The sequence below is a fragment of the Pectinophora gossypiella genome, chromosome 24 (assembly GCF_024362695.1).
Source record: "Pectinophora gossypiella chromosome 24, ilPecGoss1.1, whole genome shotgun sequence".
NCBI classification, from domain to species: Eukaryota; Metazoa; Arthropoda; class Insecta; order Lepidoptera; family Gelechiidae; genus Pectinophora; species Pectinophora gossypiella.
In genome coordinates this window covers 4,149,206-4,174,136 of record NC_065427.1, presented here as the reverse complement: position 1 = coordinate 4,174,136, position 24,931 = coordinate 4,149,206, and the positions used below count along the sequence as shown (strand labels likewise).

Sequence of the window (24,931 nt, the reverse complement as noted above, 5' to 3'; positions counted from 1 at the left end):
GAGCATTGGAGACTTTAGAGAACCGGAGAAGAAATATGATTGGTCATCTGATACGACATGGTTAATTTATAAAGAACATCAGAGAAGGAAAGAGAGAAGAGATGTAGAGGAAGATAGTCCTTCCTCTACATTTATGAAACAAATAAAAGAGAAGAGAAGGTGCAGATCGTGTCGTATCAGGAGGTGAAGGATTTGGCGGAGAGAAGAGAGGAATGGCGATTACTTCACCGACAAGAAGCGCAGCTATTAAATAATGAGAGAGATATATTTTGTACCTTCACACCCCGCAACGACAAGTAAAAACGTTTAAAATGTATGTTGTACATTTTCAGGCCAACTGGATCTGTCTAAGCATGGTGATCTACATGATGTGCCATCACTCCACTGTCTCTATCAAGGCGAAAGAGAACTCCAAGCTGTACAAGATCAGGTCAGTCAGATCATATTTTTATTCTCAAATTATCTTTTTTTATTCAGCGAATTTTAACATTTCTTGGCGTAATTTAGATTTCACTTGACTCGGTTACATTTATAAATTTAATTAAAGAACAGGGGGTTACAAAGATATTTTTTTGATTGTTTGCATTGTGCACTTACTTTTATATGCGCAAATATCAAATTGCAATGTTCCTTTTTTAGATGAATTGCTTCGATGTCGCCTTTTTAACCCCCCAGGTGTATTTGCGATTCAACTTGATTCGATTGATCTTGTACTCGATTGATTTCTTAAGGACCTATAAGACCTGAATAATAACCCTCCAATGTGATGGAATGTACAGGGGTTCTCAAAAGGCCACATTCTTCTTATCGTGTGGGTTGTGTGGTGGAAAACCAACCTCATCAACCCTGGTGTCAGGATTATAACTGACATGGCTCATGTAACGACTACATACTTACATCAGTAAGTAGTAACCGGGATCAACGGCTTAACGTAACCTTCCGAAGCACGGATCATCTTCCTTTCGGACAATCATGTGATCAGCCTGTAATGTCCTAACCAAACTAGGGATCACAAAGTGATTTTTGTGATATTTCCCCACATGGATTCACATGGATTCGAACCCGGGGCCTCCGGATCGTGAGCCCAACGCTCAACCACTGGACCACAATTTCTTTAAACTAGCAATATTGCAATTTAACGTTTGCGCATATAAGTGCGCAACCTTTTCGAAAAGGCGCTTACTTGGTTTTCACTATAATGTGACAATATGTATGTACGTAGTGTACTGAATACCAATTTTTCCAATTTTGCAGGGTATGGCTGAACAGTTCTCTGGTACTAGCGTTCCTGTTGGGGCTGACGTGGACCTTCGGGCTGCTGTACCTGAACGAGCAGACGGTCGGCGTCGCATACGCGTTCACGATACTCAACTCGCTGCAAGGGCTCTTTATCTTCATCTTTCATTGTCTCCAGAATGAGATTGTGAGTAAATTCTTCATGATCCACTCCAAGGTTATGTCAATATGTCATGTGTATACAAATGTACTTTATTGCTTTGTTACAAAAGAGACTATACCGGGTACATGGCAAATGGCGGCCTTACTGCTTAAAGAGATTTCTGCCAGACAACCATAAGGCAAGGATATATCTACAAATTCAAAGATTGCGAGTGCACTCTAAGTACAAGTCAACTAGTATGTATGTATGCTTCATGATGTTCCCTTAGTTTATTCGTTATTGACCAAAATCGCACCCCATTTGTCCGGCCAAGCAGTGAATGACGTATGCCGCAAATCTACAATAAGTCACGTCAAAAAAAAAGGGAAGTCAGAGCGCTGCGGCGTGGCTTGAAAACTTGGTAACTTTGTTGGCCAGAAACACCAATCTATCCTGGCTGCCTAGAAGGGATTGCTACTAAGCAATAAAGCCGCCTGTTGTACTAATGGCTTTATTTCTCTTTTATTTGGTGCCTGTTCACTCTGGCCTTGAAAGCACCCAGGTTATATGCATTCGGAAAAACAGAAAACGGCAGAGAATTCCACTCCTTATCAGTCCACATAATGAAGAACGATGCGAAGCGCTTTGTGCGAATAGTTGGGATATCCACCAAATAGGGATGCAACCCGGCCGTACGTCTGGAAGTCCGAAGATTTCGATTGATTCAGAGAAATCCTTTATTCAGCAGTGTCAAATTGCATAAGTGGACTATTTATCGTAACGCTGCCCCACAAACGTACCTATCTAAGTAAATATCCTAACTAAACTCCAATGTTTTCTCTTCAACAGTTCCAAAAGGAATGCGCGCGTTTGGGCCGCAGACATCCGTGGTTATCCTGCTGTCTTTACTTCACAACCAGCTCGTCCCAGCCATTACCTCACAACAACGCGGCTACTGCCTCTTGCTCCAACCATGTTGACACACGTCAAGGCTCTACCAAAGGTCGGAGGTACCACCAGAGTGCTGCGGCTGATAGCGAAGATGTAGTTGATCCTAGAGATGTTACGGTGAGTTTTAAATGTTATAAACGGATTGGGTTTGTTTGATATTAAGGATGGAAGTAGATTTTTATGGGGACTAAATGGGTGAATTTTTTAAAGTGTCTAACACAGATGGATATGGATAATAATAAGTAATGTAATTTCGATAAAGGAACTTTTTTAAGAAAAGATTATTTGCATTTATCTGCTAGCAACGAGTGTACAGAATTATAGACCTTTACTTACCAAATCGGGGATATAGGCTTGATTTGATTCTATGTCATGTTACTTTTTATCGATCGAATCGAGTAGCATATGAGGCTCTTATTGTTGGCCAAATCATTTTAAGAACATGCATTTTTTTTTTACCTAAACGATGTAAAATTACTTACTTTGAAAAATTCACCCAAAAATCTAAAACTTCGTTTATGGAGACGCAGGGAGTTCAATCTAACGTGTGTCGTCTTTTCTGAACGCTCTTATACATTGCCATACGTTTGAATTTTCCGCGCGAAATGTCGTTGAATGCCCCGCATCTCCATAGATTATTTGGGATTTAACCGGCGTTATAAGTGAAGAAGTGTTACGAAACAAAAATATAAACAAATTTCGATGATTTTCAAGATATTTTATGTTTCATAAATTATTCTATGCATGAATTTTATTGGTGATGGGACTAATATATACGATTTTACAAAAATTGTTTCGTTTACAAAAAAACAATAAGGTTTATCGATGATGGATTGAAAAAGTATGAATTGAAGTTGCCTTCTTTGTATTCTATAGTTGACTCTAGATGTAAAAGTAATTATATAGACCCCAAATTAAATCCGTTATTGCCTTGCAACAGAGCACAGCGAGCACATCAGTATCGGCGTCGACAACCAACAATCTCGTGATCAACAACCTCAATGTTGTTGTCAACAACAACAATCACAACAACAACAATGTTATCAACAACGCCGCCGTCGCGTCTCTCGCAGCCGCTGCGGCCGCTCATAGCTATCACACTCATAGAAATAGAAGAAACTCTCAGGAAAATCAAAATTTCGGTCCTTCTGCTAATTTCGGTCCGACTCTAAACGCGACGGCGGCGAGCTTTCCTCATAATATCCCCGAACGAGAACCAGCAGCCCCCATGTCACATTTGAGGAATCCAATGAACGCTGGAAGCGGCAGATATCCCCAAGGATACAGACAAAACGTCCAACAAGGTTCGTATACGCATAAGAGATAGGATTTATAATCAAAATTTTCAATATTAAAAAAAAGTTATACCACCAAACCACTTTGGCTTTTGTGACTAATTGGTTAAAAGACAGCTCAATTTTATGTGTTCACCATTTTTTTTTGTTAACATTTTTTTGTGTTGTACGGAACTTTTTAATTTTTTGTGTAACTAACATAATTATTTGTTTTGTAAATATGTCCGAATGGATATGACACGTTGCGTGAAATGAAACGCTTTAACGTGTAATTCGTTTTTCGAAACGGTAAGTCGGTTTTTTTATGTTTCTTCTGTCTTCTTTCTTCTTAATCTAACGCTTGCCAACTAACAATGGACTAACTTTTCTTCTTTCACAAAATAACCTTTCTAGTGGTGTGGTGGTTATAGAGAACATAGTGTTTGCATACTATATGGTATCAAGCCTAACACTTTTAGCGTAGAAAACTTGATCCATTCATGAAAATATTGAAAATTCAATCAAAAAATCCTATCTCGTTTTTATAAGCGTATGCGTCCTATCTTTGCCTATCAAAATCCAAGTTACTACAGTTTGTCGACGCCAATACTTATGTATTTATATACTGTCTTAATTATAAGTAATTTATATGTATATATAAGTAAGTATATATTTTTTTCTAACTATAAAACAGAGCTACAACTTACAACAGCCCGAGTCAAGATGGAACATAAGACCTACCGCGCCGATATACGTCCCGAGCGATGAGGCAAGAGCGGTGCGCGTGCCGACACCGCAAAATATACCGCATAGCTCTTCACACTCTCAAAGTATCGCGTCGATGCATAGCTACAGAAACAATATGGACGTTAACGATTACCAGAACCTTCGATCGCGGTCGCCATCTTGCTTCTCTAACAAAATGGCCGCGTCTATTGGCGCGAACGAGTGGGCCGGCGCGGGGGGATGGAAGGTGAGGGGAGGGCTGTACAATGCTTGGTTGTGAGCGTTACACTATCATTGCTTTAGTAAAATCTCTAGAACCTTCGATTTTAATTATTTAGTCAACAAGGCCCAAAAATGACTTCGAGTTTAATCAAAAATCATGAACTGAGCTAAATGTTACGATTTTCTAGCTCGACTATCCTACACCTTTCTTCGTTATTGCGAGAAGATGATCACGCTCTTTTGAATTTGACTGGTCATCGTAGTAAAATGATGTCTATAATGTCCTTACAAGCAATAAACAGAAAGTTCTACGTGTTTATCAATTAAAGGTCCTTGAAGACAAATCGTTAAATTGTCCATCCGACTTTGGATTGAAGTAGATGCAACATTTACGTCTTCATTACTAAAGGTAAGCGCAGAGATGTGAGAGCCCTCAGCGCTCCCCATTTGTCCGGCCAAGTAGTTAAAACAATAAGCTACGTCAAAAAATAAATAGAAAAAGGAAGAAAATTATGACGTTGAAGCTACGCCCAACTGGTATTAGATGAAAATATCAAGTAAGGAAGTCAAGAGATGTTACTAAAGCCATCATCAAAGTTCATAACTTCTGCATGAGACCTAACCATAGTGTGACAATGCATGTTTCACCCCTACACATGTAAATAGTCCAAAATGTAGCCCTTCCCATACCTTTCTACTTACACTACCCATAGCATTGTGAAACACTAGAGTTAGGGTTGAGCTACACCTGACGGCATCGATCTAGCAAATGTCGCTTTTGAGTGACAGAAAAGAATCGAAGCATAAGAATGTGCGGTGCGTTGCTGCCAAATGTAGTTCAACCCTTAGAGTTCATTCATGTTTCTTAAAGATTATCACTTCTGCTGTTTCTTATCCACGTAAGCTGAAGATGATCCCACAACAGACCTAAAAAGGATCCCGTGTTTGTGTTGAACGAGGCACTATGGGGAGCTTAAAAGGGCCACATTGGATCAACTTATCTAAAAATGAAATATTGCTATTTGACATTTGTTAACATTGCGTACTTTCTTTTATATGCACAAATGTCCAATAGCAATACATGAATTGCTTCAATGTGCCCTATTTAGACCCCCTGAAACCGAAGAAATCATTTTGTCGAGTAAACTTCTCTGCTATTTTGGAATTGAAGAAAACGTAGAAAATTGTAAAAGGGACAAAGATGTTTTGTCCTCTCAGACATGACCTGTCCATTCAATTTAGGTCTTCAATGCCAAGTGTTTCAGCAGGGGGCTTAGCCAAGTTGCAAACGATTATGACAATCGACAGTGATAGTTTTCTTTATCTCTGGTCTTCTGTTTTCAGCATTTTCACTTTTTTTGTGAAATTATAACCACTCTCACAGAACAGATAGGGTCGACAATTGTTCAGTTTACGCGCCGATTATTATTATTCTAAATTATTCAGATAAGTACAGTTGAAATGAAGTGATATATTCAGAAACTCCCCCATAACAAATAGCACGGCACGTTTTTCAAACTTAACACTCCAATTTATTTAAAAGTTTATATGTTAAATTATGACAAGAATTGTAAATACTATGTTAGTATTATATGATCACTAATTAAAATCTCTACTGGCAAAATAGGTGATAGACTCTATGTAAAAAGTTCTATGGGATTGTAGTTTTTATTTATCCCTGTTATATTTCCAGAACTGGTGGGATAAAAACTCCTTCTATTTTTTAAATAACATCATACTATTAGATTTCTGGTTATAATATTAGGCAGAGAATAGTATAAAACGCTAGTGTAGCTATTTTCAACACATGTTTTGAGCTGTCTTTTAAAACCGTTCGTTTTAATCTATTTAATCAATGTCATAAAACCATTTTTCTAACTAAGTAGATATTTCTTACCTCAAAGTTTTATACCTTAAATATTCACCTCTAATTGCAGTACTAACATCCCCATTCACTATTCACAGAACACTTCTTCTAAACACCACGGGAACACGGCGACTCTGCCCCATCACGACACGATCTCGCGTCAGATGGCGCAACAGAACCATTTGCATGTCCAATACGGTGACTGTGACGTGCCCATCGCTCCTGGCTCCCCAAGACACATCGTCAAGGACGAGGAAAGTCCCCTCCATCATCCCCAAGGCTATCAGACCACAAGGAGCTACAATCATGACTTCAGGAACCCTCACGTCTTCATGTCCCAACACTCTCCAGGTAGCCAAGAAATGATCTTCAGAAAACACTACAAAGACGAAAATAGGCGCAAGCACCATCACCACCACGGAAGCCAGAACATAAACCACACTTATTCCGAAATAGCATCGCAGCAAGGCAGGATCTACCGACGAGGTTCCGAACAAGAATTTCGAGTGATCCAAGACGATCCGGTTTACGAAGAAATAGAGAGAAATGAGACTCTGATGTCAGATATGTCTGATGATAATTCTGGCCCGGATAACTGCCGGCAGAACGTAGGGCACCACGGGTCTTCGGGCTCCAAGTTTTTTGGGGACCACCGCCCCTTGATTTCATACAGTCCGGGGGACAGGCATCACCACGATGAACACTATGGAAAGTACGGGAAATGGGACACGTATGATCCGAGGCACGCGTATGAGAGCGGCAGACTGATGCACCCGTACCACCAACCACAAGAGAACAACATGAGGGCTCTAGCGGCAGTTCTGAATGGAGAAAACAACGTCGTCTGCCACTTGGAGCCCCACAACTCCTATGACGTCTATCAGCCCCAACCGGGCAACCCTAGGACTGTATCCCAGCCCAGTTTTTAAAGACTTAACAGTGCAATTTCAGTGATTACAAAGTGTGAACCAAGGTTTGAGTGTTAGTGACTTTGGGAAAGTTGTACAGAAAATAGTAAATTTTTCTATGGACGTAGACATAGTCGTATAGTGACACAAGTGATAGCGTTTACGTAGAAACTTGCCATAATGTGGACTTTAAAACATAATTATAGACGGATAGGCTTTTGGCACTTTGGGAAACTCGCATATCACATACATGACGTAAACAATTCATCCTTCTAGACCTTTCTTTCAAGTGGAAAGCTGTGAAAACTCTCCGTCTCTTTCCTACTTGTGAGTAAGTTCTCCTTTAAATAGAGATAGCATGAATTTATCAAGTCTTTCATTATGATGATGTGTGAGTCTTCTGAAATGTAGGGCCTTAGTTGTTAAACGTAACTTTAAATCACTTTTTCCACTGTGATCCTATTTAATGTTAAAAGCTCAAGTGTCATTGTCGCGACCACTTTTACTTTAAAAGGCGGAGTAGTAATTTTGTATATATGAGCATAGCGTTTAGTGTGTGGGGTGAATATCGCTTACTTTGGCGTTTGAGAGGAACAAGTTTTATTATAAAGGGAGATGTTATTGTCGAGTTCATTAATATGCAAGTGCACTAAATTGGCTATTGAAAATTTCGATGATTACGAGGAACCTGCAATTGTTACCAGCTAAATCTATATTGCAATCAGGAAACAGGGGGTTAAAGAGGCCACATTAAAGCAATATTGCAATTTGACATTTGCGCATATAAAAGTAAGTAAGACGCATTGTCAACAAAATGTTAAATAGCAGTATTGCTTTTTAACCCCTCAGGACTTACAAGTATTTTGTTTCTATCAGATGAGTTTCGTCAGATACATCCGTAGTGCTCTGGTACGTTAGGAAACCTTTCAATCAATTTTTGTTCTGGGTCCAGTATCTATGGTACTCGTTTCTTTTATCGCCAAAGTAAGCAGTTTCCAGCCCATTTCTTTAGTACTAGATTTAGTACTTCCAGTGTGACCTTACTATTTCTAACTCTTCGGTTCAAATCATGGCATTTCTTGGTGTAATTTTGCATTTTGTTTGTAGGTACGAAAATCTGTGATGTTTCATTTGTAGGTATGCTTTAGTTTTAAGTTGCTGTTTTATGTTTTTGTGACATGCTTTTGGGCACATGTCATGACCGAATGTAAACATATACATAATTATGTATTTAAGAGGATGATTCTGCACTGTTTAAACTTAGAGGGTTTTGCAAAAATGCACTAGCTATTTAATACAGACAGCTATTTTTAATGTTACGTTTTTGTACTTTTATGTCATTTATACTATTAAAAATAGCCATAGATCAGTTTTTGGTAGACACAAGACCAATATTGATTAGCTCTAGTTAGCTTGTTGAGCAAAGCACGGTCGTGACATGTAGCCAGGATATACGCGGAGTTCTGTAAGTGAAACTCACTGCCAGTTTGTATTTTAATATTTTTTGTATAACAATTTATAGGTTACTGGCTTATGCAGTTACTTGTCACGCCAAACTTACGTTCGAAATTTGAAATACAAACTTTTGTAGGGGTTAAAATGGTGAACTGTCAAAAGTTACTAATTTTGACCGCTAGGGCTATTTTGTAACAGAAATGTGGCGCCACAGTAATTTGTCGTTTTCAATTTCAAGAATTTAAGTTTGGCGGGTATTTGTACTTGTATTTTTTATAGAAATCTATGCAGCTTTGTAAAATACGTTTTTTTTTTAAAGGAATTTCGAAAATCCATCCAACCTATTATAGACTGACACCACTTGATGTTGTGCACTTTTCTGTACATTTAGAACTTAGTGTTAAAGAAAATATTACTTAAAAATAATAACAAAAAGTATATAATTATTTCTACATAACGTAGATATAATTTTAATGCCATGAGTAACTTGTTATTGTTTCTGTGGTACAATAAAGTAAGGAATTGTTTAGAGGATGCAAGTACAATAATGTGTTGGAAAATATTATTTTTCCTGTATATTTTGGATCGTGTAAGCAATATTTAGACTTTAAAGTATTTAATAAATTATTGGCCCTTTTATATAGTGTGACACAATAATTTATAATTATATTATCGTTTCTGAGGCCAAAATTTATGGAATACTTGTTTTTAAGAATGGGTAAAAAAAATGTGGGAATTATTTTTTCTAAATTGGGTGTACTAGTCCAACCTTTCCCACTAATCTTAATGTATAGTAACAATTCGTCATATGTAATTTCTGTTATATTATTTTTGTTTTGACTGTATTTTAAAAACGTTGACGATATAGTAATGTAAAGTAGGAGGAACGAAATGTGTAAATAAATTAAAGTTTATATAAATAAAGAGTGGCTGTTCTGAGAGAATGTCCACAAATGAAAAAAAAAGTTTTTTTTTCTTATTTATTAATTTTTACCCCTTATTATAACAGCTTCCGTAGTGTAGTGGTTAAAGCATTAGGCTCAGGATCTGGAGGTCTGAGTTCGATTCCCGATGGGGACATTGTCGAAATCACTTTGTGAGACTGTCCTTTGTTTAGTAAGGACTTTTCAGGCTTGAATCACCTGATTGTCCGAAAAAGTAAGACGATACCGTGCATGCTACCGGGCACGTTAAACCGATGGTCCCGGCTATTAGCCGTAAAAACACCAACCCGCATTGGAGCAGCGTGGTGGAGCTCCATACCCCCTCCGGTTGATTGAGGTGAGGCCTGTGACCAGCAGTGGGACGTATATAGGCTGTTTATAATATACCCCTTATTATGCATTCATCGCCTGAATTCTCATTCTTACCTTGTGCGAGAGAGATTGTCCGCGCACTCTAGCGGCTTACGGCCATTTAGACTAAAGTAAGACCCAGAGGGGGTGAGGTATTTAGCTCGGCGTCCGTTATGAATTGGTGCGGGGCGTAGAGTCACCGTTCTATACTTACGTAGTATACATTTTGAAATGCTTATTATTAAATAAAAGCAGTTCTAAAAAAAAAATATTCACTTATTTCTATTTACGAAATAAACAAGAAACCGCAATAAGTTCGATATTTTAACACGATTTTGTATAACATGCATTTTTTAAACAACAAACTGCATAGCAACAAATTATTATGACGTTTATGTTAATTTTATTTTAATTCTTAATAAAATGTAATTGATTTTTCTTACGAGTAGAAACTTATTTTCACCCACTGGCAACACTAATTTGACAAAAATGTGATACTTACCTTTTTTATTTGAGTCTACCCTCACTAATCATACAGGTAGGTGAAGAGTGGGGGTAGCTTCTTACCTCATTGTGTTGTTGAACGTCGGAGTGACAGCACGTGTTTTCAAGGTAGTTCTGTCGGGTATAATACGACATGAACACCAATACTTACTTACCGAGTAACGTGCGCGATCGTCATGAGCGCAAATACGGATAGGTACAATCTAGCCATCAACGTGGCAATCGTCTTCGCCGCCAGAAGTTCGTGCGAATTGGTGACGCAGTAGCAATTTGGTAAGTCAATTTTGTAGTTACTTACCGAATAATTTCAATGTTTAACTTGGTGAAATGAACTCTTTTATGTTAATTGACAACACTAGCTTTTTTTTTCACGATTTATTGTAGGTAAGCGGATGCCATTAACTAGATTGACAAACCATCCACCTGAGCGGAATTCTTAGGTTAAACTTAAAACCTTATTATTATGAATTATAAGCGGGGTTCTTAGGTTTAAACCACAACTACGTACATTTTGTCAAATATTTTGCTTTTTTTAATAAGCTTTTAGTTAAATAATGGTGTCGTTTTTGAAGGGTAGAACTTAATTTTATTTTAGTCCAACTAAGAACTGTCAAACTAAATTAAAATTAAGTTTGTGCAGTCATAATCGTCACCAATGACAGATTAATATGTCCCAATGTTGGGCACAGGCATTTCCTTTTCGTTCAGAGGTGGTATAACCACGCTACTACACTGTGAATTGATTTCACGGTTGGATAAGTAGTCCGGATCATAAAATGTATTTCAACTAAGTTGCATATATTCAATTAAGTGTTTGTTCCCGTGGCTTTCGAGACTGCAGGTCCTTGGGGTAGTGAGGCGAGGGAATTGATCAGGGAGACCGGCCGGAGACTCAAAGTCAGAGGGGGTGACCCTAGGTCTGCGTCTTACCTGGTCCAACGCCTGTCAGTGGCTGTGCAACGGGGCAATGCTGCTAGTGTAATGGGTTCATTTGGACCTGGTTAGATTCGAACACTTAAGCGCCTAGTTGGATGTGACGAAGTTACGAATGTTTCTGATTATTTGACAAATTGTTTCTTTTATAATTATTTTTGCGTACCTATTCAATTAAGTTGAGTAGTAGGGAGTAACGTGATTTTACATCACCTACATCGTTTATATTTTTAACCTTATATCTTGCTATAGAAAATGGTTGAAAAAAATACAGACATTCTTGATAGACATATATTTCTACATAAAAAGACTTTACATCCACAAAATAATACGAATCTTAGTACAAAAATTGAAAATTTATTTCGATCAATCTTCAAACACAAGAACGTTAGTATAATTTTGACAATTCTGAGTTAGAATGATAGACTACTACATGCCACTTAAAAACTAAAAACATTATTTTTTCATTCGTTAATCCAAAAGCATTGGGGAGATCTTTATATAGGCACATCTACTCAAACATATGCCTGAAAATGAGATCTATTTTTTTTTGAAACAAAATTTTCGACTCATCTACGTTTTTTCTAAAACCCTATAAGATAAAAATTACAAAAATATCTAAAAAATATTAATCACGCCAAATTAATACGTTGAAGTATAAAAATATATTTTATAATTAAAGAGGTTATTGTTATTTAATTATAATAGTTTATAAATAATGCGTCGCCCTTTTAAGCACCACCGCTAAAAACTAGAAGGAAAGTTAATTGTAATTTATCGATTTTTAAATAACCGAAATCTAAAATTTCGCTAAGGTTTGGAACATCAATTAAGAAATACAAATCTACTTAAAATTAACATTATGAAAGGTAAGTTTACAATTTGGTAAAAAAGGAGTAGAAATAATATTGCGACACCTATTTAATTTACGCAGGTACATAATGGCCCCAATTCTTACAAACGCGTCCTAATTTTATTTTAAGTTACACCTGTCATTTTCTTATCCGTCGAAAAGAAAAGGGGCGAATGACAACTGTTAATTTTAAAATGAATGATGATAATCCAGACGAAGAATATGCAATCCGTTTGACGTGTGCTGCAACTTAATTCTGTCGGGTTATTAGCCCATATAAAATTTTAGAATGGTCTTTTAAATTTCTGGCTAAAATTGACGTGTGTTCCATAAATTGTATGTCTGTCGATTACCCGTTCCCTTCTTTTTCAGCGGATAAGAACATGACAGGTATAATTTAAAATACAATTGGATGGTGTGTACAGGAATCAGCACCATTAGATTAAAAAAAAAAAAAACAATTTAAAAAAGATTCTACTTTGAACATTGTCTACTCTTTTTTTCAGAAGAATTCTAAAAGAGTCAAAGGCAGCTAAAGACGATTTGTGGTAGATAAATATTAAAGAAAGTTTTAAAATATACTTCTATAATCAAGCTTAATAGGTATTGCTTATAGAACTGATTAAAGCGGAACCAAATAATGTTACACATACAAATAATTAATGATGCCAATTATGAATAAATCGATCATTGCAAAGATTTAAGATTTTAAAAGCTACTTCTTTACGAGAAACTATTTACTGTGACATTTTAAAAATAAAAAGTATAGACATTTTGCAATTATTTTTAAATATTTGTTTAAATTAAATTCATAATTTAGGTTTTTTTTAGGTATATTAGTTTTAAATTACGTTTGTAAAGATATACTAATTATAGTTTAAATATGATACTTTCAACACTCAAATATCCTTAAAGATAAAGAGACTTTTATTTATATAGAATTGTTTTAAATGTGGAAAGTAAAGTCGAAAATATTTAGTTTATCTAGCTAACTATTGAATTATGCCTATGAATATACAAAATGGGGATGAGTTAGCAACTAAAACTTATTGTATTATTGAAACATAAATGCCGCTGCGATTTAAAGTTAAAAGTATGTCATATTGAGATAATAAGACAATTGTTGCATAAAATGTACAGATAATATACTTTTTATCTGAAATATAACATTTAAATGTCAAAAGGTCGGATATAAGGCAGTTATTGATTTATTTTATATATTTTCCACTTATCATTATTACTTTAGCTTAAATGAATAAATAAATAGATCCACTGTGATTTTAATAAAATAATTGCGTAGAAAATACATCGTCCAATATACTTGGTAAGCTTGGTTCACAATGATCTTTTTAATTATAAAAGCAAACTAAAATATAAATAGGTATCTTAAAATACAGGGACCGTAAAATGCAATTGTTCTGGTACTTACATAAAAAAACATCAATTCGTTTACATAAAATATGATTTCATACTGGTAATACAACATGGCAAATCCTAAAATTTAAGATATTACATAAATTTAACTTCTGCGAAAAGACACATTCGAGAACAAGTCTAAAGTAAAGATGCTGTAGGTACTAGACGAGCATGAACTAAAGTACTAATAGATGAAATGAAATGACAGACCATTAAACTAAGATACGACGCAAAATGTACAATGCACACACACTCAACACAATTTTTGCTGTCTTCGATCTTTTATCACATATACACTTAAGGCTCCAAGTAAAGCAGAATCAACTTAAAGAAAACAACATAATAATAATTATTAATAATAATAATAGGCGCGAGTAAGACTAAATAATAATTTTGACAATATTTAACTAGTCAACATTACAGATCAAAAATAATATTGTGAAGTCGGTAAATATTTCAAGTCAATTGAGAATCGTTTTGTGCAAACTGAAATAATTATAAATCTTCCGAAAGTACATTAAATCTAGGTACTGTTGAGGTCAAGTGCATTATTTTGTACTTTGTACCCAATTAAAAAGAAATTCTACGAGAGAAACAGTCGATAATTAAAGATAAAAGAATTTTGACTTTTTGTTAATTTCAAGATAGACTCGACATGACATGATATAGATGTAAAAGGGACACTTGGCACAAACATTACAGTAAATTATACTATAGAAGGTATAAAGTATAATAAATACCACTCCAAAGCGAGCGATTTGCAACTCAACAAAATTTAAAAGTTACTATTTAGTCTTACAAAGAAATTAAGCTACCGAAACCTTGGAGCCGCGAACCGAACGTTGCTATGAGCACCCACAGGACTCCACCACCATACCAGGGATGGTACCGTAAATGATGTTCAGATCATGGTCGAAGTACAGCATTGAGATACTGCTCATTCTTCTGGGGGCACAACAAGGGCCTCCACTGCCCTGTGGCGCAGCGAGATGCACTAAATGCGTATGAGGGTACTTCTGTAAGAAACTGTATGGGCACTCCCCACTGCAGTAGTTGGCATCATACTGTTTGGGAGCGATGATCCAGTCCCAACCAAACTCTTCGAAGTTGACGACGAGAGGATACCGGCAACAACGTACTTCTTTTGAGTTTTCTGTACAATCCATACCAATCGTGCGTCGGGTACGCTTGTGTGAATTGTCTCTTAGACTTACTTCTATGTATGGCATCTGAAACAAGGATAACGTCTTATGTAGTTATATTGCAACTTTTATATTCCTCTTGGGGAGAATGCTTGACTCTCATTATGAGGTCGCAGCTTCGCACGGGCCTAAACCAATGATTTTTGAATTTGTTTCGAATTCACGTTTGGATTATAAATGATTATCACGTGCTCAGCGGCGAAAGAAAACATCGTGATGAAACCCATATTTTCGAGAAATTTCCGAGGTGTGACCTAACCTGTACTGGGCTGGTTTTCCCTTCGCCGATTTGAAGATTAAACAGGCAGTCGCTTCTGATAAAAGTGAATCAAATCTTCAGGTTAGGTTAGCTCTGGTATCAGTGATTTAAACAATTCCACGAAAAATACCATCACGCAGGCATGTGTACAAATATTTGACCCATTGAAATAACATATCAGGGCGCATTGGCGCTGCACTGTAATGTCGTGAAATGTAAATAAATAAATACTTAAACAATATATATTTGTCCCCCAGCTGGGCACAGGCCTATCCTCAATCAACCACCCTGCTCCACTACGGGTTGATGGAGGTGTTTTATAGCCAAGATAGCTTAACGAGCCCTCCGAATATGGAATCTTCTTACTTTTTCGGACATTCAAGTGTTTCAAAACTTGCAATGTCCTTACCAAACAAAGAACAGTCGCACAAAGTGATTTCGTCAATGTCAGCATCGGGAATCGAACCCGTATCTTCAGATAATACGCTATAGTTATACGAAGCGAAAGCACCAATCTAAGTGTAGATTCGTTTATATTAGGGCCACACAGATAACTGGAGTGTATTTTATTTTTAGCCGACAATCTTTTTTTAAACACCCGGTATTCGACAAAGATAATTGTCAGTGAACTTTGCCGATAAGTTTTTTTCGCTCACACATAACTAACATGAAATTCATTGCTGTAATAATTCAAAAAAATAAACAAGTTTAAATTTGATTGAAGATGTCCTTGGAAAAGTTTTAGTATACGATCTACTCTGAACCGGCGTGCGTGTAAGAAACAATTGATAAAATGTGGAAGAAGCAAGAGAAGTGTGTCAAGATCGAAGCATTATGGACTTCCATAGTCTCTGCTTACTCCAGTGCGAATTGGGGGAAAGAAGTTTATGTATGTATTCTTCTTCTATCGTGTGGATTGTGAGGTGAATTACCATCCCCATCAACCCTGGTGTCAGGGTAATTACTGAGCCGCCATAGGCCCCTGACATGACTCATGTATGTATTTATGTTTGTTGAAAGTGTGACAGTTCATAGTTTAGTAGAGAGCCTATTAATGCTCGTAAAATTATTATATTGCACCAAACAATGTTTACAGTCTTAGGACCGTATTCTGATTAGGACACCAAGGTCAGATGGTGTCTTGTTGATTGCGCAACCACCAAGACACCAGTGAGGTAGCGTTTATCGCCGACATATAGACAAAACCACGTAAGCGTTTTTTTTTATTAAGATCATTTTTAAATATTTTATTTTTACAAAATAAGAAAGCGATTTTATATCTGTGTATTACAAGACTCGAAACACGGGCGGCCATGATTGATTGAGCTTCGTGTGACGTCACATTTCACAAAATAAACAAAAACTATCTGTCAGGTTTCTAGTTAAGTATACTATTTGACAGTTTCTTTGCTTATTCTTCTTATCGTGTCGATGGCAAACTAAATTGTATCGGCCCAAAACTTGGCAACAAGTATGGCGCTATCTGCAGCGCTCATCAGATCCTCCTGCGTACAGGTGTTCGGGCACGCAGGACACGATGTAAGATGTTCCATGTTGCTTATTGAAATGTTACGTGACTGGTCAAAATGTCACGTGACCATGAATTTCGCGCGACATTTGGAATTAATGAAGAAAAATATGTTTTTTTTTCTATTTATCATCATCAGTCCATTAACGTCCCCACTGCTGGGGCACGGGCCTTCCCTATGGATGGATATTGGATAGGGAGATCGGGCCTTAAACCATCACGCGGGCCCAGTGCGGATTGATGGTTATTAACGACTGCTAATGCAGCCGGGACCAACGGCTGAACGTGCCTTCCGAAGCACGGAGGAGTTGATGATTTGTTTTTTTGTGGTCACCCATCCTATGACCGGCCTTTGCGAAAGTTGCTTAACTTCAACAATCGCAGACCGAGCGCGTTACCGCTGCGCCACCGAGCTCCTCCAAAGCTTTTTTGGGAAAATCAAATATTTTAAGAGGGATAAAATAAGCGTTTTAGTTTTTTAAAATACTATTGTAGCCAATTGGAGTAGGTACCTATCTATTACTCAACAATCTCCCAGACGACGTTTACGACACCGACTAATAGACAGTTTTGTGACACATTTTTCTATCAACTTGTGCATGCGTTCTAAGTTAATAAGGTCGTTTTGATAAGAGGGAAAATACAGACCAAAAATGTAATGATATAACTGCTTTATAAAAGTATTTAGTTATTCTTCTGTGAGGGTTATTATTGAGCAGGCAAAGGTCCCTGATCCTTAAGGTTCATATCCATCTTGGGACTTCGTATCAACAGTGGCTGCAAGTTGTCTTTTGTTAAGTACTTGTGATTCTGCCTATCCTATTGCGGATAGCGGGCGTGAGTTTTTGTGTATATATAGGTAATTAGGTATCAAGCGTGTTACTTAAAACTTCTAAAAACTTCACAGAGGGTAGTTTCCTACTAGCCAAATCAGTAACTTTTTACCAAACGTCCAAACACGAAATTACTATGGAATTTGTATGAAAAAGCACACTGTGACGTCAGAGAAAAACGTGGCAAAATGTCGCACTTGTAAATGGAAATAGAAAAAAGAAAAAGAAAATTGACACCTTTAGATCTGTCTTCATTTAGTCATCAGAATTTCATAATTAATGTTTGACCTAGGAAACTAGCCAATTCCACGAAAAAATTCCGCAATTACAAATTGAATCATAAGAACGCACTCGTACTAGACTGTCACGAGACGGGTTAATGGACAAGACACACAAATTCATGATCGCATTCATTGCAACTGTCATTGATCGCGAACATTGCCGCTTCAACTAGCGGGAGCGAAATAACATACGCAGCATCTTGACCTAACGGGCGCGAAAAAGGTAATTGAAAAAAATAATTGAAGAAGTGTCTGTCAATCATCAATCACAATTTCCCCTCAACGTTAGTTGCCATATGCATCTTATATTTTTGTTTTTGGGTATATATGATGACCCTTTTTATTACACCAAGGTACAATTACAACTTCCACCCATCCTTATTCTGATCAAAATAAAGAGAAGCAATATAGGTAGCAACATCATTCTATACATAATGTGATCGAAATATCAAGCAACAATTAGTTTTATATAAGCTTCTGCCATTACACTAATTTGACTAAGTAATTATGTCACCAGCAATGAGAAAATAGGTAATGTTCACGTTAAAAGTGAACAACGCCATCTATCGTGTTTTTGGGGAACACCGATTGGAAAGTCCATCATTGGAAGCCTAAACAATAAAGCTCTTTTTACATAACCTTTCCGTCTTTTTTGCCGCAGTTGGCATTTCACTGGTCACATCATTATAATCACCAATCATTGGTTCGTCATATCCTAAGGATTTCGGATCAAATGTGGCTGTATCGACTTATGATAGCTTGTGGATCACATACGAGCGTGAGTCAACGTTCGTACGTGTAATTTGTATCAGATACGTATCCGGTACGAAGCGCTGTATCTATGTCTCCCACGCATTCAAATTGAGAAGGCAATAGGTATCTTCGTGTACACGTGGCAGGTATATTAGAATGGGGTCATCCGGGAGGCGAGCGATATATGGGAGCGATAACGGTATTCTGTTCTTTTTGGATATCAAACTCCATAGTCGTTAAAAAGAAAAAAGAACTGTAAGTACTCAAATAACGGCCTCCGTGGTCCAGTGGTTTAAGTCCTGGAAACCACGTGATATCAATCATCTATGATCCAAACATGAATTCAATTCGGCTGCACGGCTTTGCCTTTGCCTTTCCCCAAAGGGATAAAAAAGTTAAAAAATAAAAAAAAACATGAATTCAAACTCATAAATGGTTTCGAACCCACTACGATGTCACGCTTTCTCAAACTCTATGGAATTCCATTTAAGTACTTGGATCCTGACATACTCTTCTCAAACTCGTTCGTTCTCCTCGTTTTTAGTTTCTTTTTTATTTTAGGATATGCCCCGGATAACAAAAATATATATGTCGGAGAGTTAAGAATTGAAATAAGAACTAAAACTACGTGGCGTATGCTTCTATGCTGTTCTGGGAGCAAATAAAAAACATAGAAAACGTTCAGCTGCTTGTCTTCCCGGGCATGTCGTAAAAACCGACAGAGGGATTGTGTCCTCCAACATGATAGACTAATGTTATGAGCGATAGGCTGATCACTTATCACCATAAGGTTCATCATATCCAGCTTACGACATCGTATCAACAGTGGCTGCAAGTTGTCTTTGATTACTTGTGGCTCTGCCCACCCCAGTAGGGATTACGGGCGTGAGTTTATGTATGTATGTACACCATCTTATAAGCCATGCGTTCCCCGAACACTGCTATCATGGATTTTAAGGTGTGCGAAAGACAGAGCGAGGAGTGAGCGAGAGAGAAGAGAGAATTTAGGAATGACAGGGAAATGGCGGACGGTTGTTTTTAAAGGGGAAAACGTAGAAAATATCATTATATAAAAACTATTTCCTTTAAAATTATGTACTTTACATAGGCAAAAAGCGGCGCGGGTTTGCACAAGTCTGCTCGTAATGACAATGTAACTTTCTATCTGCATAACTTATCTAGGGTAACCTTTAAGTAGCTTATGTTAGTTTGTTAAATACATAAAATATAAAATTTTACTCACCAATGCGTTATTAGATTCTGAGCTCGGATGTGGCACAGCCAAACTCATTCTACTCTTGGAGTCTTGTACTCTCACAACTAATGCTAAGTGATCCCTGGGCAACCTGAAGAACTCCGCAACCATATTGGTTACATTAACCTTCAGCCATTTGCCCACCTTCAATTCCTTCCTCGTGAGCTTCACAGAATTCTCCGTATAAGGCACGGACGCCTTATTCCCTTGACTATTTCTGGTTATTCTACTGACTTGGATGCTTATTGTGAAGGGTTCTTCAGGGTCTGATGTGGTGTTCTGACGGGATTCTATCTCTTGGAGGTGGATGGAAAGGACTGCCTCGTCAACCTCGTTTTGAAGTACTTTGTCTGTAAACCTGAAGTTGACGACCTTGAGGCCTTTGAAGTGGTTATGGCGGCGCGCGTCTGCGGAGAAAAAAAGATGGTTAGATAATGATTGTTTAAAATCGATCGTTTTAAAAACAATTGTTTATGATTGAGGTTTTATGGTTTCTCAATTTGACTATTGACATGAAGATGGTTGATGAAATAAGTTTGATGGTTGATGAAATAAGTTCGATGGTTGATGAAACTAAGTTCGGTGGTTGATGAAACTAAGTTCGATGGTCGATGAAACTAAGTTCGATGCTGGTTGAATTCAAAATAAACTGCCTCATGCACAGACGAAAAGACTATCGCCCTATTCACCTACTTTATTTGACGTAATTTTTTACCGGATGATTTCATTGATATACCAATATCCTTTTTACAGATTACTAACGATATTATAATGCATTGCAACAATTAATTGAAATATCCGAAAGAATCATTAGATACTCTCAAATATACCACTAAATTGCCGAAACACAGATTCTGAAGAAGCTCCCAATATTTCTTTAACATCACACTTCATTCATTCATACATTCAGAATACCTCATGGCCATTTAGCGAACAAGAGCCGCCACTCTAGACTCTAAAGCCCATGAGATTGAGACCATTTCCCCATCAACATCCAACCTCGTGTAGATGTTAAAAAAAGACCGGGAATTACGTAGATTGCCTAGATTGGGTTGCCTTTGCTAAAGATAATATTTTGGTTGAGGAAATATTTTAGTGTCAGTTCAAGCACTTTTTTTAAGACGTAAATCTGGTGATGCGTAGATAATGGCCGATTCTATCAGACAGACACGAATTCAATTTAATTTTGGCGTGGTAATTCTAAAAATAGCTGTCCCTCATTTATGATAAGTGCTAAAGCGAGATAGAGCTAGTTTTAGAACTGTCAAACTTGAATAAACTTTAAGTTTCTGTCTTCTGTCTATTGTATACTTCATTACTTATATCAAAAAGGTAAATTATACTTGTAGGGTCAAATAATATTATTAAATTTTAGGTACTTAATGTCAAATATTATTACAAAATTAATGTAATTTAGTAATTAATGTAAAATAAAAAGGATATTTCATCACACGCCCGCGACGACTCCGCTTTTATCTGTAAAGAAAGATAAATCACAAGTCATTAAAAATTATTAATTATAATTATAGATAAGTGAACAATAAAAATTGTTTACAATTGAATTCAATTTTAATGGGGACCTATTTATAACAATGACCTACTAAATATATATTTAAAATACGGAAAAGAGGTGAAAGTACGAGGAAGAAAAATTACACTTAATATACATACATAACATCAGCTCAAGACTATATACCAACTGGGGTAGTCAGAAGTACATCCACCGCAAGATAAGTACCCACACCTCACCGAGGTTTCTGTTAGACTAACATGATAGGTGGTGAGCCGTATCGCCGTCTAGCACAGATCAACATCTCTCATAAAACCTTTTTAAATGAGGAAATATATATATATATATATATATATATTTGTAGGTACCTATCTAAATATCGCTCTACAGCAAAACTTTGACTTTTATTTTGACTTAAGTATATTTGAATTCCATGCACTCTGCTTACCCCGGTGGGACGTAGGCGTGAGTTTATATATGTAGGTTTCACGTATAAATAATCGTTAAAAAGCACCCTAGCGTTATCCCGTTTTTCATAGGTTCCGCTATCTAGCCTGACGATTGACAAGTCTGGTTTCCTACAAGCGTCTGCAATTCTGCATGTCTGACCTTCCAACTCTCGAAGGAAAAACCAACCCAATATAGGTTAGGTCGTATATGTCCGAAACGCCTATCAAGAGAATGTGTGTTACCTTATGAGATCTTCCTTCACCGCTTGGCAGGTGATAATCATTTATGATCCAAAAATAAATTCGAACACAACAATAAAATACCAGATAATATTTTAAATTTGTCAGAAAATAAATTTAAAGCTCATGTGAAGCTTACTTTACGTAAAAAAACTTATTGCTTATAAGATTAATGATTACCTATGACAATACTAATGATAAAAATGACTGGTATTGAATGTGTTCCTCTAGTTATTAAATAACTTGTAATGTATGCCCTCATTGATTTAAAAGATGTGTTGCTGTTGCAGTTTCTTGTCATTTCTTCTCTTCAGCCATAACACCTTGCGAAATGACGTAAATTCAAAAATGTTACATTGACCTTCAAACAAGTTTATCCATGATAATTACGTTGAATAAATGATTCTGATTTCTGATTTCCGAAGACAATTTTACGCCCGTGATTCGAACCTGCGATAAAGCGTTCTTCCAACTGGACCTCCTTTTTTTGACGTGACTTATTGTAGATTTTCCGCAGATGGTATTAACTACTTGGCCGGACAAATGGGGAGCGCTGAAGGCTCTCACCCGGTACAATGTTTAAGACAACAGGCCTGAGGGGCACCCTCCCAGTTGGGCGCGAACCTCGGCTCAGGGCGTCGTCTGAGAGGAAAAATATTTGAAAGTATTAATCGACTCTAGTGGGTCGATAGCGATAAGCGCTGAATGAGGGAAATCGTCGACCACACTGGCGGGGTCGGGGTCCTGAAGTGTTTGGTGTCGCGAGCTGATTGGCTGCCTCTATGGCTAGAGTAATCGGGTCGTCGGGATCGTATATTACGTCCTTCGGACGCCGATACTTTTCAGTACCGTCCCTAAGCGGAAAGTATTCGGAAAGAACTGGACCTCAAACTTTCATCATTATCTAAATCATAGTTACATAATTAAAACTAAAAGTTATAATTTAAGTTTATATACTCATTGCTTTCATAAAGAAAGATCATACAGTCATTAAACGCCTCCTTGTTGATATGTTTTTTTTAGTTCAAGATTACTGGTCCTAACCTATAGGTCAGTTACAGATAATAATGAGGTAAAAAAATTATTAAAAACTTGTTTACCTTTGGTTATCAACAATTAGTGACGACGTAACAATTTTAATCTAATTCATACCAAGGTTTTAAATGCAATAGTACTTAAGTCCGTCTATCCCGTGTTCTCCCGCTCGCACAGGTTCCGATTACCTAACCTGAAGATTTGACAGGTCCGAATTTTTACAGAAGCGATTGCCTGTCTGACCTTCCAACCCGCGAAGGGAATACCAGCCCAATACAAGTTAAGTCACAAACTTCCGAAACGCATTTCACGGGAATGTGGGTTTCTTCGCGATGTGGTAATTATAATTTATAATCCACGGTTTAGGTCCATGTTGAGATTCGAACCTGCGACCTCACAATAAGAGTCAAGCGTTCCTCCAACTGGACTACCACGGCTTCCAAACCAGGGCGAATTGGATTGAAAAGTACCACAAGTAGCACATAGACAGACCAAAACCCAGAGACGCACATATTGTATAATAATTTAACCTTAAACCAATAATTTACCTCTACACTTTTTTTCTCGAGATTTTATAAATTTATTTTATTTTTATTTATACATTTATTAATGCTAATTCCTGCAGACGCCATCTAATTTTATTTTAAGTTTTATTTTAATTTTCCTATCCGCTGAAAAAGAAAGGAACGGATAATCGACAGGCATAAAATTTATGGAACACACGTCAATTTTAAGCAAAAAATGGTGCTAATTCCTGTAAATACCATCTAATTTTATTTTAAGTTATATCTGTCATTTTCTTATCCGCTGAAAAGGAAAGGGACGGGTAATCGACAAGCATAAACTTTATGGAACACACGTCAATTTTAAGCACAAATCTAAACCAACCGTCTAAAAATTTTACGTCCGTCAATAACCCGACACAGTTAAGTAGACAGCACGTCAAACGGATTGCATACCAGGGACGTACCTTTTGATTCGCCCGGGTTATTCATTCATTTACTCATTCTTCCTAAAATTAAGAGCTGTGAATCATCCGTCCCTTTCCTTTTCGACGGATATGAAAATGACGGATATAACTTAAAATAAAATTCGGCGGTGTCTGCAGGAATCGGGGCCAATATGAGATTAAACGAACTTACCTGTAAGTGAAGTTCTATCTCAATTATACGAAGCTCCTTGTTCGAGAGGTTTCGGTTTTTGTGACGATGCTGGAGCATAAGACGTAGACTACACTGTTAAAACCTCTCGAACAAGAAGCGAGTATAATTTAAAACAACATTGGTGGCCGGATTGTATACCAGCGAGATGCCTATTTTATTTGTCCGGGATATTCATTCGTTTTAAAATTAACTTGTTGACAATCATTCGTCCCTTTCCTTTTCGACGGATAAGAAAATGACGGTTATAACTTAAAAGAAAATTAGGAGGTGTCTGCAGGAATCGGGGCCATTATCACAGCAACTCCGAGAGAGTTTGTCCCGACATCCTACTATGATTTTCATTGTGCCAAAAAATACCTTATTAGACCACTTTTGACCGGGATTGAATTTAGCTTGTCTATAGCGGGGTTTTTGTAACAAAAAATCTCGACTGTATACTATATACATCATTATGCTAATGAAAGTCATAACACTGGCTCAGATCTAATTCGCACCGCGTATTGTAGCTCGGAAAAGATTAAGATGACCAAATACTAGGCTGTATGGGCTAAGTTCCCTTTGCCTGTTCGAATGGGCAAATAAAAATAAATTAAAAACCGCGTAATGTAGCAGCTATTGTAAAATGTTATCTAAGTGTATTG

At 37.0% G+C, this 24,931-nt stretch overlaps 2 protein-coding genes across 4 annotated transcripts in view; one reads left to right on the top strand and one right to left on the bottom strand.

Moving 5' to 3' along the window:
* Positions 1-7,854, top strand: part of LOC126377811 (latrophilin Cirl) — a 471,420-nt gene extending 463,566 nt beyond the window's left edge. Inside the window, exons 20-24 of one of the 3 annotated variants that reach the window (XM_050025677.1) lie at positions 333-430; positions 1,255-1,423; positions 2,228-2,446; positions 4,298-4,576; positions 6,517-7,854. In XM_050025677.1, coding sequence (XP_049881634.1) covers positions 333-430; positions 1,255-1,423; positions 2,228-2,446; positions 4,298-4,576; positions 6,517-7,347 — 1,596 coding nt within the window. In that variant the 3' untranslated portion in view covers positions 7,348-7,854. Of the gene's footprint in view, positions 1-332; positions 431-1,254; positions 1,424-2,227; positions 2,447-3,269; positions 3,634-4,297; positions 4,577-6,516 lie in introns of all 3 variants that reach the window. The other 2 variants (XM_050025680.1, XM_050025678.1) reach the window with 2 other exon arrangements.
* A 3,936-nt stretch (positions 7,855-11,790) lies between these two features.
* LOC126377955 (growth/differentiation factor 8-like) lies at positions 11,791-20,355 on the bottom strand (the record flags this gene model as incomplete). The annotated part of the gene is made up of 2 exons (XM_050025990.1): positions 11,791-15,011; positions 19,882-20,355. Coding segments are annotated over 2 exons (858 nt in total), but the record flags the coding sequence as incomplete, so codon positions are not given.
* Positions 20,356-24,931: the final 4,576 nt, after the last annotated feature.